At 34.3% G+C, this 19,709-nt stretch overlaps 2 protein-coding genes across 2 annotated transcripts in view; one reads left to right on the top strand and one right to left on the bottom strand.

Annotated features, from left to right (window-relative positions):
- The first annotated feature begins 243 nt into the window (after positions 1-243).
- On the top strand, positions 244-10,500 carry LOC139695373 (A-kinase anchor protein 17A-like). The gene is made up of 6 exons (XM_071594097.1): positions 244-1,220; positions 1,731-1,882; positions 4,701-4,929; positions 8,337-8,423; positions 8,523-8,778; positions 9,606-10,500. Exons 1-6 carry the CDS (start codon positions 450-452, stop codon positions 10,040-10,042), a joined length of 1,932 nt encoding a protein of 643 aa, XP_071450198.1. The 5' UTR covers positions 244-449; the 3' UTR covers positions 10,043-10,500.
- Positions 10,501-19,709, bottom strand: part of ninaG (neither inactivation nor afterpotential protein G) — a 41,797-nt gene continuing 32,588 nt past the window's right edge. Inside the window, exons 7-10 of the mRNA XM_071594096.1 lie at positions 18,180-18,301; positions 17,761-17,944; positions 16,859-17,087; positions 10,501-10,636 (exon numbers count right to left, since the gene is read on the bottom strand). Of these exons, the coding sequence (XP_071450197.1) occupies positions 10,501-10,636; positions 16,859-17,087; positions 17,761-17,944; positions 18,180-18,301 (671 nt within the window). The remainder of the gene's footprint in view (positions 10,637-16,858; positions 17,088-17,760; positions 17,945-18,179; positions 18,302-19,709) is intronic.

Genomic DNA, 19,709 nt, shown 5'->3' with positions numbered 1-19,709 from the left:
TCGTCAACATGGAAATGCAGTATCTCCGGCAAGTAATTTGGAAAGCATACTACCTTAATGCAAGGTACTATCTTACTCGATAGTAATTGGCTTTGCACGATGTGACGGATGTCACCCAATTCAGTCGAGTATTTTTACGTTTTACCTTCTGAACATGGCGCTGTGGAGATGAACGCCTTCCGGGTTGCCTAGCTGCAGTTACATGCACTCTTCAAGTTGCTCAGCATAAGGCGCACTCCTACCGTTGTTTTTTGTTTGTGAAATTGGGGCGTAATTGTAATTCAGTACTTTCAGAAGAAAAAGTGTCGACTTAAACTTTGGTGAAAGACTAGTGGTGAAATCAAGTATGAATTTCCCCGTAGTGGATTAATTTTAGGTAGTGTGGATTTGTGTATCTCCGGAAAGGAAGAAATATAATTTTTCATTTCGTTGAGAATTTTTTCGTGAAGATGAATGTTTACCAGGCATGTTTTGACACCAGTGATGCCATTGAGCTCTTTCTGCCCCAAAATTTATACTTGAAGCCTATTGCTAGGTTGAATATATCAGTGCAGTTACCACTTTTAAAGGTACCTGGGAAGAGTATTTCTAATTGGGAAGTGATGGAGAAGGTGAGGAATATAATCAAACCTGATGAATTTTCGTCGCTGAAAGTATCCAAAAGCACCTTAGAATTTGTACGATTAGAAGCAGAAATTGATAATAGAGGTAAAATTCCCAATTTATTGAGCAAACTTGATTCTAGGACAATAAAGTTGAGCGGATTTACTGATGTTTTGAAGGTTCGAGCAGCTGAAGCCAAAATTCCATACCCTACGAGGCATATGTGGGATTCCTATTTCAGAGATTCCAAGCACATGAATGACATTAAACCTGGAGAACGTCCAGATACCGTTCATATTTGTAATTTGCCCAGTAAGTGGTTCACTGATAAATTAAGCAAGTCCGATGGCAGAGACATGCCAAGCGACTATATTTTCAAGAAGGTTTTCGAGGCATTTGGGGAAGTTAGGGTAGTCGATATTCCTATGCTGGATCCCTTGAGAAACGAAATGAAAAATACATCCGGAATCAGTACATTCTATTTTGGGCAAGATCATTCATTCGAGGGATATGTGCAATTCAAGGAATACGTATGCTTTGTGAAAGCAATGACAGCTTTAAAAGGCATGAAACTGCTATTTAAGGATGGTGACAAAGCTTGGACGGCTAACATAAAGGTAAACGTTATTTGTTAATAAACAAACATTTTATTTCACTTAAATACTTCTACTTAAAATATTTCTACCATACGGTAAGTTCAATGCACAATTGAGGGGATCAATTTTGTAATTTTAACTTTTTAAAATTTGATAATAATATTATTATCCGTTTTAGTTGTTCAAATCGCCATTGTTTTCAGGACTAAGAGCATGGCATAACACTTCTGATTGCATGCATTCCTTTTGTCATTAATTATTTTTCTTTTTGTGGAATGAGTGATAATCATGTGAAAACCTCAAACCTATAATGCTTCGAAGTGATATAATAGCACAATTTTACATTTAATAGTTTATATTTCTGCTGTTAGAAATAAAAAAAATAAAAATTCACAGCCATTAAGGTCCCTGTTGCATCAATTTTGATGTTTGATTTATTGGTTATAAAGAATCATTCATTATTTTCATTTAGATGATTTCATTAATAGTTTCTTGTGTATTTTTATTTTCAAAATAACATTGATCTTTAAGGTTGATTTTGACAAAACTAAGCATTTGAGTGACGAATCTATCAGAAAAAGGGCTTTGGAGAGAGAAAAGATCCTGCTGGAGAGGAAAATGTTGAAAGAAGAGGAAGAAAGAAAACTAAAGGAAATTGAAGATAAGAAAAAAGAAGAAGAATGGTAAGTATCACTTAATAAATTTTCATTCCCATAGTTCGTAATTAGTGTTGTTATGACTAATGCCAGTGACGCATAGCCTTTCTTCACCTTTTGACCCATAAATTCTTGCCAGGGTAGTAATAGGCCCAATCAATAATTATTCATGACTGACTAAAAACTGCCTTGGTTATTAAATGTAGTATGTATAAATTTGTGTCCAATGATGGTGGCAGACTGCCAGGCAATTTCTGGTGGCAGACCATAAATTATACCTAATTCAAAATGTCCTTGGGACTAGTGTAATGAAATCCTGCCTATGCATATCCGTAGCATTTGTTATGGTTGGATGTATGAGGATATGGACAATAGTGAATTACCAGAATGTGATTAATTGTATGTGAATGAATCATGTAACTGAAACTGTATTTGCTTCTGTTTAAGATTCAGATAAATGTTGGAGGGAACCAAATATTCAGATGGAATTGCTGTGTGTGTTTTATTTTAACTCTTATTGGATGGTGTTGAACCCATTAGAAGCAATAGTATTGTCATTATTGACATTTAATCAAAGGGCTTAAATGATAAATATACAATTCACACAATGGCCTTCTTCCCATTAGGCAAATGTTAGTTGGTATTTTTTTTATTCGTTGGTAAATAATGACACTCCCATTGATTTTCCAAGTAAATGAATTCCTTCAAAAAGAAGATGTGAATACAGTATATGTGTGCATATGTGTGTGTGTACCTAATCTGATACCTAAAAAATCGTATAGCTTGGGTGGAGCTGAGGTGGTCAAAGTGGCTTCCCTGGAAATCGAACCCGGGCCGACCGGTCAGTAGTTCAATGCTCTACCCCTGGACTATCACAACTACATTTAAAAACACAATCCAGCATCCTACTTTACATAAGGTCCCTCTTCATCTCTGAGTACTTCCTTCCTTCATCCGGTCCAACATCCCTATCCTGTTCCTGCCCTTTCCTCGTTTGCCTAACATTCTCCCCTCTATTACAGTTTTCAGCATTCCACTGCACGTCAATACCCCCTTCATCCACTTTTCCTGCCTACATAGGATTTATCCCAACAAACCCCTCTCTTCGCCCATCATACCAAGTACTTCCTCATTTGTTTTCATCTCTGTCCATTTCACCTTCTCCATTCTTCTCCAACCAACATTTCAAAAGCCTCCAGTCTACATCTATCCTCCTGCTTCAATGACCACGTTTCTGCACCATACTTAGCTACGCTCCATGTCAACGTTTTGACAAGTCTTGTCTTAATATCCTTACTCAACATCCTTGTCATCAACTCCCTCCTCCTTGTGAAAGCCTCTTTGCCTAGCGCAATTCTTCTCCTTACGTCCCTAGTACTTTGACCGTGTTGGTCAAAAACACTTCCGAGATACTTGAACTGTTCTACCTGCTCTAGTTTTTGCCCTCCTATTTTATTGTTTAATTTAGCCTTTTTCTTTCTAGAAAATCGCATGACCTTTGTTTCATTAAAATTGATTGTCTATCGCACTGAGTTTTATTAAGACAAATTAGAGCTTCTTCATCAGAAAAACGTAACTGATTTTACAAATTCCCCGCTGACTTCATTCCTACCTCCAGTTCTTCCCATGCCTCTGTAATCATTTCCTCCAGATGTAAGTTGAACAACAACGGTGATAATGGGCAACCATAACTTATGCCTCTTCCTAACACCGCCCATCCGGACTCCCTGTTCCCAACTCGCACCTGCGCAGTCTGAGACATGTACAGGTTGCGCATTAGCCTCCTGTGCCTATAATCTATTCCTATTTACTTCAATATACTCATTAGTTTTTCCCAATTTACTCTATCAAACCCTTTTTTGAAATCTATGAAACAGGCCAATACTCGGTATATAGTATTTCACTTCATGTCTGTCTGATTGAGAAATCCTATGGAGACAGGAAAAATGGATGAAGGGCATATTGACGTGCAGTGGAATGCTGAAAACTGTAATAGAGGGGAGAATGTTAGGCAAACAAAGAAAGGGCAGGGACAGGATAGGGATGTTGGACGGGATGAAGGGAGGAAGGAAGTACTCAGAGATGAAGAGGGACCTTATGTAGAGTAGGTTGCTGGATTTTTATGTTTTGTTAGGCATTACAAAATATTTATTTGGTAGTTGTGTCCATCCAAAAACCTACGTTAACCGGTAGATTACCGATTAGAAAATAATCAGTATTTCAATTGAGGTATTTGAGTCGGAAAAAATGTTTAACGTGGACCCAGAAATTTCATAGGAATAACTCAGCATCATTAATTATTAATCGTATAAAAACGTGACATGTTTGATTAAAAACTATGTTCTTGCATATAAACATGATAGTGAGGAGTAAAATGTTTAATTGAAATGTTATAATGAGTCTTGCAAAATTGTAGTTGGAATTGTGTTGCTTGTAATGTAATTCAGCTTCCCAGTCCGAATGAATAACATATGTACCGTTTACAAAATTGAAGATATTTGTGGTGTGATAAATGTCTGAATATACTCATAGATGACAATATCAGTTATTATTTTCTTGGTTCTGGTGTTTTGGATTTGTAGTATGGGTATATCTCTTTGCACTCATTTTTTTGTCATGGATGCAACTTTTTTCAAACTACAAATAACCACAGCATCATCAAAGTCATTGACATCTTCCTATGTATTGACATCATAACTTTCCCATGAAAGGTGATTTTTTAAAGTTGCCTAAGAAATGAGTGAAAATGACTCCACCTGTGTACCTTATACTTTAGCATTTTGTTTGGAGTATTTTTACATTAGCATCTCAATTATGCCTGTATTATTGACCATTATTCTTATAGTCGTAAACTAATGGAAGAAGAAGCAAAAGCGGCCAGAGAGAAACAGTTGATTGAAGAAAGACAAATGAGAAGGGAGAATAGAAGAAAAGAGAGGGAAATGTTGAAGCAGAAGCAGCTGAAACAAGATGAGAAAAATGTTAAAATGTCTGCAGAACAAATGGCATTAGTCCAAGAGTCCCGGAGAGTTAAAAGCATGCGGCTGCTAGGATACCTGTTGGAAAAGGCCAAGGTTAGTTGGTGATTTTTGTAATTTTTTAATTTTTATTTGGTGGCGAATAATGTTTTTCTTCATCTTTGATTGAAGGTTAGCGTTTTTTTGGTATAATTTTTCTGAATTTCCTGCTGCCATTTGAGCACTTTTAAGATCAGTGTTTCATTCTTCCTATTGAGAATATTGGCAGTTACTGACAGAAGCAGCGGCTTCTTACGTTCATTGTCATACAATGTTTGGCCTTCTTTGGGTTGTCGCATCCATGAATACTTATTTTTCCAAACCCTAATATCACCACATGTCACATTATTGATGATGAATTTTGATGCATATTAAACCACACCAAGCGGACATTTTTGTATTATTAAATGCTGTTCTTGTATATTAAACGACACCATTTTAAGTATTGAAAACATTTCTAACTCTAGTGGCAGATATACAAACACTGTGCTCACTATAACTTGTATTCATTCTGACCACCCATATATTTCAGGTCTAACCACATCTTTCTATCTTCTCCCTGTACCAAGGAAAAAGTTGGGTGATATAGAACTTGAACACAACATCATACTTTCATACCTTTCCTATCACTCTCAACTTCTCATCTACTCTTGCCTTTGCTTCTCCCTTAAAATTGCCCTCATTGCATTCCTGAAAGCCCTCGTATGCCCTCTGGTTTAGTCACTGAATCAGCTAAGACCTTCTGTCAGCACATTCTAATGATCAGCACCATAGCAATTAATCAGAGATCTAGCTTTGTAATTCAATAACCAAAAGATATTTATTGATGTTTGTATTAACCTTCCCATGACAAATTCTAAGCATCATGAATGTAAAAAAGCATTAAATATGCCATTTTTTTGTCACCATAATATTTTCTAATTATTAGAATAAATATAGTATTAACCATAATTTCACATATGTGCAAACCTTCATGGGCTTAATTTTTCCTTCATCCCGTTATATCATCAAGAAAGTTAAAACAGTAATGGTTTTGATTGTCTGTTGGACATTGTTTTCCGATGGTTCTCATTTCTTTTCCATGCATTTGAGCTTACTCTACTTCCCATGAAATTAAATTTCATGAATTAATCTTAAAGGAAACTACAATTTCTTGAGTTTGAATTGAAATTTCATGCCAAAAAGCCATATTTCTCTTAAATAACTATTGGAGTAGATTTTAGACATACTTTTGTGTGGAATAATTTCATTTAATTTCAATATGTTTGCAAATTCCTTGAAGTCACACTGCTGATAACAAACAAGTATTAGAGTGTTTGATGTTTGAATTTCTCTTAAGATAATTTAATGTATGTGATGGGTATATGTTTCTCTAACATTTTAATTGCTCCGTTTGGTATCTTTGGTCTCTTTTTTTGTTGGTCACCCTTATCTTGCCTTTGTTTTATCTTCAGGTGTTATTTTTTCATCACTTTCTCCGTGTTAACGAGAGTGTGTCAAAACCTCTGTTGTTTAATTGTCCTGTGTTACCTAGGATATAGAAATTTTATTTCTGATGGAAATGTGTTTGGTAAATAATAATTATAATTTGATACTATGGTCATGTATTAGAAATTTTCCTAAAACAAGTTCTTTCCTTCCGATTGTTGTATGAAATGTTAGATATATTAAGTACCTTGATTATTGGCACAAGGAGCACTAAACTTATTTTCATGCCTGTGTGGATGGCAGTCAGATGATGCTCTCAAATGTTTCAATCTTTGAGTTAACATATTGTATATTTAGTATTTTCTCAATGTTGAATTTATGAGACATCAAAAAAGCATAATAAATACCACATTTTGTGATAATGTAGAATATTAATGATACAATTGGTATGCTGTCAGTGAAATTAGGCATGTCTAGCCGTGTACATGAGGACCTACTCAATAATGGACCACATCAGACTAACAATATTCTGTGGCTAAGTGGCACAGGCCTTTCAGTTGTGGTTTTCCGTCCCCCTTGTAATGGAGGATATTGATGTTGTTACAAACATAATTGTAAATCAAGTGTAGAAGATGTGAAAAACCATATCCCACCCACAACCAAAGACCATAGCCACTTGAAAAACTTAATCCAGTCAAAATAGTGAATTATTATAAAATATTTTATATATATATATATATATATATATATATATATGTGTGTGTGTGTATATATATATATATATATATATATATATATATGTATATATATATATAGTCTGGAAAAGCTTAAAATGTGTACAGAATTACTAATGTTAAGAGTCCCAGAGTTTGTAAATGCATTCTACAATTTTAAGGTTCAAACCAATAATAGTAGCAATGATAATATATATGTGTGTGTGTGTGTACATAAGAAACTAAAGCATATAGATATATTCATACAATCCATCTCTAAATTGCAGCTTACAGATATGTACATGTATGGCCATTTTGAAAATCGTCTTTAGTTGTCTCTCTTAATAATGTACGAAACAACTGGCTGCATTAGTAAAGGGTTGAGTGAAAATGATAGTCATGGTATTTTTTAGATTTCTTTCATTTTTTTATTTTATAACATTAACAAATAAATTCTTTATTACATATTTAAAATTAAAACTTTCTTTGGGTCCTAGTTTTTGCCATTTATCACCTTAATTTTACCTTCTTAAAATGATCTTCATAGCCAACACTTATATACAACAAGAAATTATATACTTAGTATTTTTCAATTCATTCATTAGAATGCAATGATATGTGTCCTCAGTCCTCACAAAAGGAAATTTTATCTTTGGTTATAGATCACGTGCTGCTTAGTGTAGGTGTCCCTCTAAGCCTAAAGATTTCATTTTCCAGTTGTTCAACAATATCAAGTAATGATTTAGAAGCCAAGTTTGGTGTATTGTTAGAATTCAATTGCTGTAATATTTATCACCAAACATTTTTTGCAGTAATTCTGCCTTTGAGAACTTTTTCCGGGTATGACATGCATAGTTCATGCATTCTTTTAATGATCCAAGATGTCAAACACAGGTTCACTCAACCAAGAAATTAACACTTTTTTGATCACTCTTTCTGAACATACAGATGAAGTGGTAAATGGTACATTTTTATATCCTCACTTGACCATTTATGCTGTATGTTCACAGTGATTTCTGTCTAATGCCACCTAATATCTTATGGATATCACATGGCTGTTAGCTTATTTATTACATTTTATTGATATGTGTAAGTGTTATTTTCTTTCTTTAATGGTTATTAACTGTCTCAAAATCATTTAAATTTGTTAACTGTCTTATTTTTTAATTATTTAGTCATATTTATAATCGCAAAATTAGCACAATATTACTGGATTTTGGAACTTTTCACGCATCACACAACACCAGTTTGTCTTCCTAATTCACTATGAAATCACTCATCCAACTGGTCATTCTAACTTTTCTCTCATCATCTTATTGACAGGTCAGGATGGAGAAGGAGCTGATCCTGAAAAAGAAAGAAGAGTTACTTCGAAGGATCGAAGAGGAAAAAAAATTGAATAAGGAAATGGTACGATAACAGTTGCACTCTTGTTACTTTTATGGCATGCAATGCTTTGTCCCAAGTGTATATATATTTACTTTCACTGCAATGTTTTTACTGCTTTAGGAAATAGCAAACACAAAGGAAACGAGCAAACTTGCACTAATAAACAAGGAGAAGGAACTAAGGGGAAAACTCTTAGCTCGTTACAAGACATTCATTCAAAAGAAGCTTGAAGATGAGGAGAAGAAAATAAATAAATTGATTGAAGCTAAAAAGAAAGTTCTAATGAGTTCTGTCCAGGAGTATGCTGTTGTGCAAAGTGAAACTACAAGTGAAATGGCTGAAGGAAATGATTATTCTGAAAAATATACATGTTTAGGTAGGTACAAATACATTTTCAAATGGCATATTCTGTTTAGTTTTATTTTTGTCGGATGATTAAATAAGTACTTGTGCAGGGAAAGAAATGTACTGGTAAAAGTGGCTGTCCTAAATATGATATGAATTTTCAGAGGCAGTTGGTGTCATGTTTTTATTAACTAAAATTGACTGGTTTTATGGGGTGATGGGCAAAATTTCATACCAATTATTGTTCCATTACATTAAAGTCCTTGACAGCATAGAAAACAATAATCCATGGACATTAGTTGGGAATCAGCACAAATCCATGGGTGAACTTAAATTAAATGCAAGCGTCTATTTTTGGACAAATTATTTGGTGAGCAGTATGAAATTAATTTTCATGACACTTTGACTGTGGTTGTTGGTACACCTTAACTTACTCAAGCCCTCCACATTAATTCATTTGCTTTCTTTCCCTGTAACATCCTAAGTGAAAAGCTGTGGCAAATCTCAAACTTAAATCATGCATGCATATCACATTTTGTCCCAAAACGTCAGCGTAAGTTAGTTGATAACACGTCTGTGTCCAATTGTAGGAAGCAAAATGTAAATTATTTTGAATGTCTTGAGAGCTCTCGAAGATTCAAGGCATATCTAATTACTTGTTATGTAGTACATATGTGACATTTTACTTCTTTGTAAGTATTTCAATTTCATTTTATAAATAGTATTTCATGTAGCTCTGTGGAATAGTTCCGATTTATAATTAATTCATTTTATTCTGTTCTGCCTAAATTGTAGGGGGACAACTGAGGTTTTCACAGGCTTTGTCTCTTTCTGATTTAACTGCAAATACTTTTACAGAAAAAGCCACAGGAAAACCAAAGATTTCCAGTAAAATAGCCCCTCAACAAGAAGAATCTTTCCTTGGGAAGGGGCTAAATTCGTTGCTGGATAAGAATATCATGAGGGATCATCAAGCTACTTCAAATATAAGAAGGCATGCATTTCCAGTCCTTAGCCCAAGTGATTCTGACAGTGACCCGCTTGCTGAAAAATATATGAGTGACTTGGCAGAGGGTTGCCATGGTTACTTCGGTAGTTCGCCTGAAAATGCATTGCATCACTCCAAACAAAGAGGTAAAAGGATTCAAATGGAAGATTTATCATCCAGTTGCATGACTGGTGGAACTAAGAGGAGAGTAATTGATTCGGACATATCTACCAGCAAAGGTACTGTCAGTGCGAAGAGTCACACCTCTGTCACAAGTGTGAAGCCTTCAAAAATGCATAAAATATAAACTCCTCTTCAGTCTTTCAAAATGTGTCCTCTATCTTTTATGTATCTTTTGATTCTATGTATTTTCATTCTATTAACTCGTGACTTTATTGCAAGTTTATGTGTTGATTAGTACTTCAATTCAAATTTGAACAAGTATAATTCACTGTGGTTTTTGTAGTCATGGTGCCATCTGAAAAAATATTAATGTAATTATTGTATAGTATTTTTTTCAAGTAGGACTTGGAGCAGGTGTACATGATGAAAAATTTTTTGTTGTGTAAAAGGCCTAAGGTGTAAAATAATTTAAATTAGACACTTCTTTTATGGAGTAACATGTCTTTGTTAATAAATTTTAATAATTAATCTCTCTGCTATGAAACTGTTATCACACTATGTATGATCTCTATGGATTTTATGTTGTTTTAAAACTATACATGTGTGTTATATGTCCAATGTGACCTTGATACTTACGTCTTTTCACACTATATTTGACCATGTAATGAGGTTTGCAGCTCTTTCAGCCATTGCTATCAAGACAGAGTTTGGTGTTCCAGAAATAGAAGTTGGTAAGACGCTTGCATCCATTACTCTTAGTCTTCGTACTCTCTTGACCCTAAGGATTAAGGTCAGAATTGCAGATGTAAATCACAATGTCAACATGCAAAAAACTCTATTCCATCTGATTAAGATCATATATTATCTAACTAGTCCAGCATTTTTGTTATAATGGAGGTATGTAATCATATGTTGCACTCAATGTTCTCAATGTTGATTCAACTCTTGGTGTTTAACAAAATTAAAATGTGGATGCCAGCAACATGCTGTGATTAAAGTAAGGATATAGTGCACATTAAATTTTTTGCAGCCAAGTAAATTTGGTGTGCAATACATGTGAGTGAAATATTTATGGTGTGTGTGTGTTCATAAAAGAAAATAACATTGATATAAGTATTTATTTTTGTATTTTATTCAAACAAATGATGTGCATACTTTATTTTTATTTAGGTTGAGCAATCAATTTTGCAAATACTTGCAAGTTAATTTGTGTTTACATGAATTAGGTTTAGTATAATGCTGAAATTTTATTAAATTATTTTACTATTAATAAATGATGATTTTTATTTAGCATATTTCATACCATCTCTCCGTTCAAAACATACGCATATCATTTTTGACGTCTTTTGAACACAGCTAATGGAACCATCCAGCATAAAATGGTCTGTGTGTGCATCAATGCTGTTGATTCTACGTGTGTGTGGCGTTTTAAATAATATTTTACAGTCATGGGTTTTGTACTCCTGACTTTAATAAAACTTTATCATAAAATTGACATTAAAATATCACATTATTTTTCCCAAAAGTTCAGTTTGTGATGGGGTCACCATGTTTTTAGCCCTACAGCATATGAAATGTTGACATTTGCGTTAGGGGCCTAAGTTCTTTTCCCTCTGGCACATGTGGTTTGTTAATATTTTCAGTTCCAGAGGCATTGGCATATCTTCAATATTTAATTCTAATTTTTACTTGTAAATTACCTTCAAAAATTGAGTTGATTTATCTTTAATTCATTGCTAAAGATAATGAATTAGTAAACAGGGCAGCTATGCTCAGTTGGTCCAGAACTGTAGGCAGAGCCTCCGAGAGGTGAGGCCTGTAGGATAATTTGTTCTGAGGTTTATATGCTTGAAGGTCTTAAATTTACACTTTTGATTTTAACCTGTAATTGTATTAATTGGCAAACAAAACATTTCTCATATAGGTTTGACAATATATGATGCACACCTTAGAACTTAAGACTGACAATCCTACTTGTAGCACATACTAATTTAATATATTTTATAATTTATGACTAATAAGTACTGTGGAGCAACTGGTGCCGGAGCTCATTACCCATATGATATCTGCATTCATTAAAATAAGTTGAAATTTCTTGTTCAATTTCCATATGTCATTTGCCGAATTATTGCATTCATAAATGAACCATGGTTTTGGCATTGTAGCATTGAAAGAGACCTAAGTAATGGCACACAGTGCAATAACCATGGTCAGTTAAATAAATGAAGTGTGGAAATCGACAGAGTGATTTGATTTTACATATTGAACATAACCCTTAAATTTGTGCATATCCTTGGGAAGCAATATTTACTTTCCATGCTACAATCTTAAGCTTTTTAACTGATACCCTGGCATTAACTCCTAGCTTCATTACCACCAGGGTAGCCTGGTGGTACATCTCTTGGCTACTACTGACCGGAGGGTCCTGGGTTTGATTCCAGGTGATGGCTCTGAACACCCTAAGCTTTGCCTATGCAATGTGATCCATAGGGTACCAGATCTTCCTTTGAAACACTTACAACTTAGGGATAGGATCTGGTCCCATACCCTGAGGTATGAATTTCACACACCATAGGGTTTTGGGAGTCCGACATATATTTTCACTTCTGTTCATTGTATCCATTTAAAATCTTTTTCAAAACACCGGTAATTTACATGTTCATTTGCCGTGCCCAAAACATTGCCATAGGAAAAATAATAAGATTGGTGATCACAGTGATCATGACTATTGTAGTTGGTTCATGAAATATTGTAAGATGTTGAAAGTGATAAGAAGGACCTGAAACCCATCAGAATGGTTAATGTCAGTCATTGTTTATCGTACGTTGTATTAAGCTTGCATGAGGTTTTCAATAATGTGTAGTGTGAAATTATAATTTAAGTCATATGTATGCTTTTGTGCTTTGAACAACGTCACTAATTTAACCGGAGTAGGAAATTTCTGCCTGAGTTCCAATTTTAGAGAAATTATGTTAGCTCTGAAATTTGCATTGGCCAAGGCTAATACTCAATCAAATATATTAATGGCTGTCAGTGTAAGAGTGAAGAATCATTTCTCTTTGAGTTCAAACGTAGATTCATTTTCTGAGCTCATGGTAACTGCATCTTAAGCATTGTAAATTTCTTGACTTCACTTAGCTTAATCATGAGGGAAGGTAAAAAATTTTGGAAAAATATATGAAATATAATCTATGTGCTCTCAGTAGCAATTTTCAAAGGCGAGAAATATTAAAACAACATCTTAATTCACGGCATGGGATGCTAAAGATACAATGGCTCTTCAAGAATTGATGATGTGTGAGCAATTGCACTTGGTAATCAATGTGAAGTTTTGAAAATGTGATGGAAGAGTTCACCTTGTAAGCCTTATGGCATGAGGAATTTGCACATCAGAGTAGGGGGCTAGTTCCTTTCCTGCATCATATGAATTTTCTCATAAGCATATTGTTGCCAAAAACCATGTAGTTTGGATGAACTGGAGGATGCCCAAAGTCACTGGGAATCAAACCTGGGCCCTCAAGTCAGTAGCTAATTGCTCTATACACTAGTCTACAATGCCCCTTAAGTTAAAGAAATGAGAAAGTGAACAAAATGGAATTCTTCATCCTTTCTGTAAAGGCTTGAAACAAAGTTTTTTATCCAGATTTTTATGTTAAAAGTTGTCAAAAATGAAATTTTTTCAAATACAATCTCCATGACTTACGTTTCTTATGGTGACTCTCCAACTAATCAGGTGACTAAAGCATATTTTGCTGATTAGAAGAAACTCTGTGCCCCAAAGAAAAGACTAAGATAAGCACAAGTTTAGTGGTGATCAAAGTAATGCCTTTCCCCTTCAGAATGACCTCTTAATATTTTGTCTCCTGAGAGTCAGTGGAATAGCCTCGAAAATGGATTTTGTGCTGCTAAAGTCGGAACGCAGAATCTTATACCTTTTCGCACACTTAGGTAAAATTATTGTGAAGAAATGTAAATAAATGAATCAAGTAAATAACACAGTTGGAAATCATTCATTTAATCCTATTAAAAAATACAAAAATGCCAGCCAGTGTTAAAACAATATTCCAAATTACAACTGATGACCTTCAATTAGCCTATGAGTTTAACAATTCCTCATTACCAATAATGAGGAAGATGACAAATACTATCAGCTTCATCTTCCTTGATTGTGTAACTTAATATATGTTGTAATCTCACCAACATATAACTTTTAATGGGAAATACGGCATGATTTATGCTTCTATTAGGATAGTCAGGTCGTGTACTTCCTATAATCTTTAGGAAGTATAAATTTGAAATTTCCTGTTAGGGAACTTGTTTTGATGGACAAATATGGTTTTTGTGATTTCTGGAGTAACAATTTCATTTTTCTAGCAGCATTAATATCCTGTGTTAATAAACCTGCCCTAATGAGATGAAAGTTACTGAAACAGGTAACCACAGGTAAGATCGTTTTCTTAAGGATATATGACTGCTCAAAAGTTTGTGAAAAGCATAGACATCATGGCGGGATATTGTGCAAACTTATTAACCCTTTACTTTGTGTTTAAATATACTAAGACAGTTTATTAAAAATTCCTGCTTATCTTGTACTAGCAGTCGTCTTATACATACATATAAATCTTTGTTAATGCTATTCATGCCATGTTTGCCAAGTGTTATGAATCGTTGCAAGTTGGTTTCCTGAATTAGTATGTATTGTTTTTATGGCGATGTTTGTTAAAACACTATGTTTTTCTTACATATGTGTACTTCATGTGCTGAAAAGTTGAGAACTTTGATTAAGCATAATTACTGTAAGTACAATAGAGTAAAACAATTCTGCACGGAGGTAAACATTGGCTTTATCGCGCAGTGGAATAATCTATATTTCAGGCCTATGACAAGTATGTCGACTTCAATGTACCTGTGAACCATTTCAACTTCTCCCAGCGTTGTAACCTTATATTCAGCATGTTGTTACCTAATGTTGATAGTATTGGTATAGGCAAAAGCCTATGTGGCAATTCCTTGTTAAAGAAAGTATAATAAGTTAATTATTTGAAAGCCATCTGTTGTCACATATTTTGAGTGTTTGGAGCACGAATCAACTGTGTTTATCAGATCATTCGCTACCATTTCCAGATAAATTATTTCAGGCATTGCTCACTATTTATGAATTTCATTGCATCCTGCCAGTGAATTTTCATATATTTTAGTGATAATTTGAAGAATATACCAAGATTAGAGTTGATCAACTTTATGATATCAATAAAAGTTTTCATAGAAAATATTTATTTGACCTGAAGTTCCACTGTCAAAAACTGCAAAACTTTTATTATTCAAGTCCTCTCTACTAGATTTGTTTGCTTTGCCCTATGGTTTTCTTTACAGCTTGTAAAAAATCATCACTATTCATTTCATACCCTTTTTTCTTCAATTGATACTGAGTGTTACTTTCCTCTTTTCCAATTTCTATTGGAAATTTCTCACTTTCCTTCAATCTTTCCAACTGCCGTCAAATATTCCTTCTCTCCTCCAGTATTTGGAATTTGAGATGGCACTTTGTTAGCACTAGATAGTGTTCACTGTTGATATCTGCCACTTGATAGTTTTTGCAGGCCGTCTTTTGAGCTCTAAATGTGTGCTCAATGAATATGTGGTCTAGTTGATATTTTCTAACATCTTCTGGCAGCTTTCATGTAAATCATCTTGGTGGGTGATTTTGAGAGTGTTTGCTTCTACTCATTTGTACCATTCACAGAATTCCAGAGGCCTTTCTCCCCTTTCATTTGCCTTCTGTAGGTCATATCTTCATGTTTTTCCATCATGGCTTTTTCCAGTGATTACATTCTAGTTTCAAAGTACAATTAGATTTTCTTTTCCATATGCACTGTATATTTTTTGGGCAATATTATTATACAGCTTCACTCAATCAGTATTGCAGTCTGCTGTTAACAAGTAAACTTGTGCCACCATGACACCTGTAGGTTTCATTGCTATTTTGACCACAATGAATTTTTCATTAAGTTGTCTCTTCACTTTATGTACAGCAATCTTCCTAAATATTACACCCAGCCCCACTTCCATTCAAGTCTCATTTGCATCCTTGGAGACTCTGTGAATGATCCTGTAGCTACTGATCCAAAAGTCCTTCACTTTGAGCCATTTCATTTCGCTCAGATATCTAACTTGCTTAATATATCTAACCCCACTGTGCACATCTCCACTGTTACCATCCGCTAACCTCCCACTTGCCCACACTGACCAGATATTTCAAGTTCCTATCCTAAATGGACTGAAATATATGAATAATGTACTCATTGAATCACTGCTTGGAGATCCAAATGGGGGGACTGGTTTACCTCCAGGATATTTTACTCAAGATGATTCCATTTCATCTGTTGCTTTAATCACAAAAGAAAGAGGAGAGCTGGTTAAGCTCTTTAGGGTGGTAATGTAGTGGTTTCCTGTTGCAGAAAGATGAGCATTGCAGTTTCAGCCTCTGCAGTATTCACCTTGACTCTAGTAATGGAGAACTGGTGCCCTCAAGATAATTTGTGGCTTATATTTTGGCTGGATCCATATGCATAGTTACGGTACCTTAGCAGGATTTTTAGGCCAGCTTATCCAAAGGTTGTCTCCTGCATCCTCCCAAGTACTGCTACTTATTGTCCGCAACGATTTATTCATCAACTACAGTTGCTATTTTGCAGAAGGCATTTATATCTACATAGAAGTTGGCCACTCTCCACAACCCAGTGGCTGCACTCCATGTAGTACTCTCAAAAATTTATTTAAATTACTTGTCTGACAACAGTATTTTGCAATGAAATATTGCATTCTAGACTGCATGACCTTAATGAGTATATATTCTTTATGATGTTACCAAAAAATTATTGAATCCTCTTGACAACTAATGATGTCCTCCAGAAGCAGAGTATAGTCTGCTCAAAAATAGCATTATACATAAGTTTATTCTGGAAGTTGGAAGATAATCATTAATGTTTAAAAGTCTTACCGTAAATTATTATCCACTACAGCTGAAGGGTCATTGGCATTACCCATTTTGCAGGTACCACCTGGATGATAACCTGTAATTGCTCCTGTTCTTATAATACATTCCAAGTATTCATCATCCATGACATTGACTGATAAGTTACCACATTGGGGTGGTTTTGGCAAGTGCACTTTGGCACCTAGTCTTTGGAATGATTTACTCTCAGCTACTTGAACAGCTAATCTAACCGCTGAAAATAGAATAATGACCTTAATTGTACAAAAGAAGAAAGATAATTTTAACTAGAAATATTAAGTCTTTAAATGTTGATATGATTTCCGCTCAACTTTGAAGATCAATTTCCTTGTGAAAGGTAAAACTATATATTTTATTTATTTATTTATGCATATTCAACAAACCTGGATCATTATTGTTGTTAGTTTATCTGCATTGTTTTAACTGGCTCACATTTTATTTCAGGATTCCCCAAGGTGAATAAAGAATTTGAACCACAAATGGCCCAAAAATCAGGGTCAACATAAATTAGGCATATAATTATGGTTTCGACTTCTTTTCAAATATTGACTGGGGTAAGATTATTTTTTATAATATTTTTGTTGGATCTTTAAATTTAACTGCATCATAAACCATCAAATCAATACCATCATTCTTCTAATTTGCAAATGACACAATTACATTTTATAAATATTTTCCCCTTTTACTTTATTTCATTTTCTGGTAGCCTTAAAGATCCCAGAAAGCCATACTTGACCCACATCATCATGTCTACCATTGGCCGAAACAGCAAAATTTACACATCGTCCATGCTGGGTTTTGAACCCATGGCCTTCCTGTTGGTGGACATTTAGATTACTCTCATGACTAACTGGGTTGGTAGTTATTTTAATATTGAAAATATGTACCTTTGGCAGTGCAATCAATATCTTCTCTCCTTGATAAATATTGTGGATCTATCAGTACATTGCTGAATGCTGACGCATCTTTTAATCTCACTGTACCTCTGCTGTTGGGTTGCAGGCAGGTTGCTAAGATTATCATTCCTTCCTGACTTATATTGTGGCCAAGTGGGAATATTGAGTTGAAAGCCTGTAAGATCCAGAAGTGAGTTTAGAGCATTTGATACAGTGTGTACCTTATTTAAATATATATTTTCATGGCTGAGATATTAGAATCTTGTATTAGGTTGGCCCTGTAACATGTATTCATTGGTGGGATGCCCCATAATGTTTGATAAGTCACTGGAGAATGTACATATGTAAAGTTAATTTGTGAATGATTTTTCCAAGCTCATTTTCTTAAAAAAATAAGGCTAGGTACATACATCTGGTCTGTAGTTTGCAACATCTCTGAGGGCATCATCAGTGGAGCCCATGCCAAAAAGAATGAGTCCTGAATGTGGATCCACTTTACCCACACCTTGAACTCCAGATGATGCAAGGATACCTGAAAGTAATGGAATAAAATTAGTCTTGTAATCAAGAAATGTCAGCTAACCATATTGGCACAGAGACGCGTTTTCCCTTAAGCAACAAACTTTTGCTGAAATTTTTATGATAAAAGGAGTGCAGTAGAATAATTGGCATAAATACTCATTGAAACCTCTTGCAAATTCATGGTTTCTGTAATTCCAATATGTAGATTCTTTGTGTTGCTATCTTTGGAAGCATAACTGTGATGTTTGGAAGAAAATGAATATTTTTCATTAATGCATGCCTGTATTTATGTGAGAATTGCACTGCATAAATATGTACATGGTTAGTGAAAAGTACTTATTTATTTTTTAGGTAGTGAAGCTCTCACATTAGTTTATGCATCATTGGGTGAATCTGCTTCATTGCTGATACTGCATTTTCAGCAGTATCTTTGTGTATAAACATATTCACTTCTAATACAATACTACTCCGACTCGTATGAAAAAATATTTTAATAAATGAAAAAGAAACACTTTGTTTCAATCCACCACAAAGTGGTGGATTGAAACAAAGTGTTTCTTTTTCATTTATTAAAATGAACTTCCACAAAGTTGAGGCTGAAACTATTGAACTAAAAAATATTTTGTTAATTTTCATTAAAACTTAGTAGATATAATTTTTTCCACGACCACAATTCTTTACAACCATCAAACCTCAGTTATTCAACTCTTGCACTTGTAAAAGGGTTTCAGAAATATTATTGCTGTGCAAATTGCGATTTATTCAAGAGTTGTTAATGGCATGTTCTGCCAAGAAAAAAGATCATCTAAAATATAATGTCCTAACTTTGGAAATATGCCATACATCTTTCATCAAGCATGGAGGAATCCCTCTTGTTACATCATCTGCTCAAAAATCATAATTCTTTACTTATTCATACTCTTAGATGGATCTCCAACTGATTGTCAATGGTGCTTTCATTTATCTTTAGTAATTAAAGAAAATTTGGTATCATATTTCTTTCATATAACAAAGATTGCTTATCAAGCATACTTGCACTATTGGACAACTAATACACATAACAATGGGATAAACATGGCTGCATCTCATAGCATCAGGAATATATTTCTATGATTTTTTCGTTTAATCAATAATAATCATGAAATAAAATATATAAGTACCATTATTATCTTGTACAAATTTAGTGTCCCTCTCAAAGTAATAGACTACTAAAGATAGTAAAACTTAATTATGAAAACTAACATTTATAGGAAAATTAAAGAACTGAATACACCACTCCAGGGCCACGCATATATGAGGGTTAAGAGGCATCAAAGGAAAGACCACTGTTTTGAGATGGTGTACTTGTGAAAATGTGCAGCGTTGTTGCTGAAGAGAGGTAGGCAACATTTTTTTTAATAGCTTTTTAATAGTGCTAC

Source organism: Hetaerina americana, unplaced genomic scaffold (assembly GCF_022747635.1).
Source record: "Hetaerina americana unplaced genomic scaffold, ioHetAmer1.1.p SCAF_6, whole genome shotgun sequence".
Classification (NCBI taxonomy): domain Eukaryota; kingdom Metazoa; phylum Arthropoda; class Insecta; order Odonata; family Calopterygidae; genus Hetaerina; species Hetaerina americana.
Note: the sequence above shows the minus strand (reverse complement) of the source record. Positions and strands in the feature narration are given on the sequence as shown.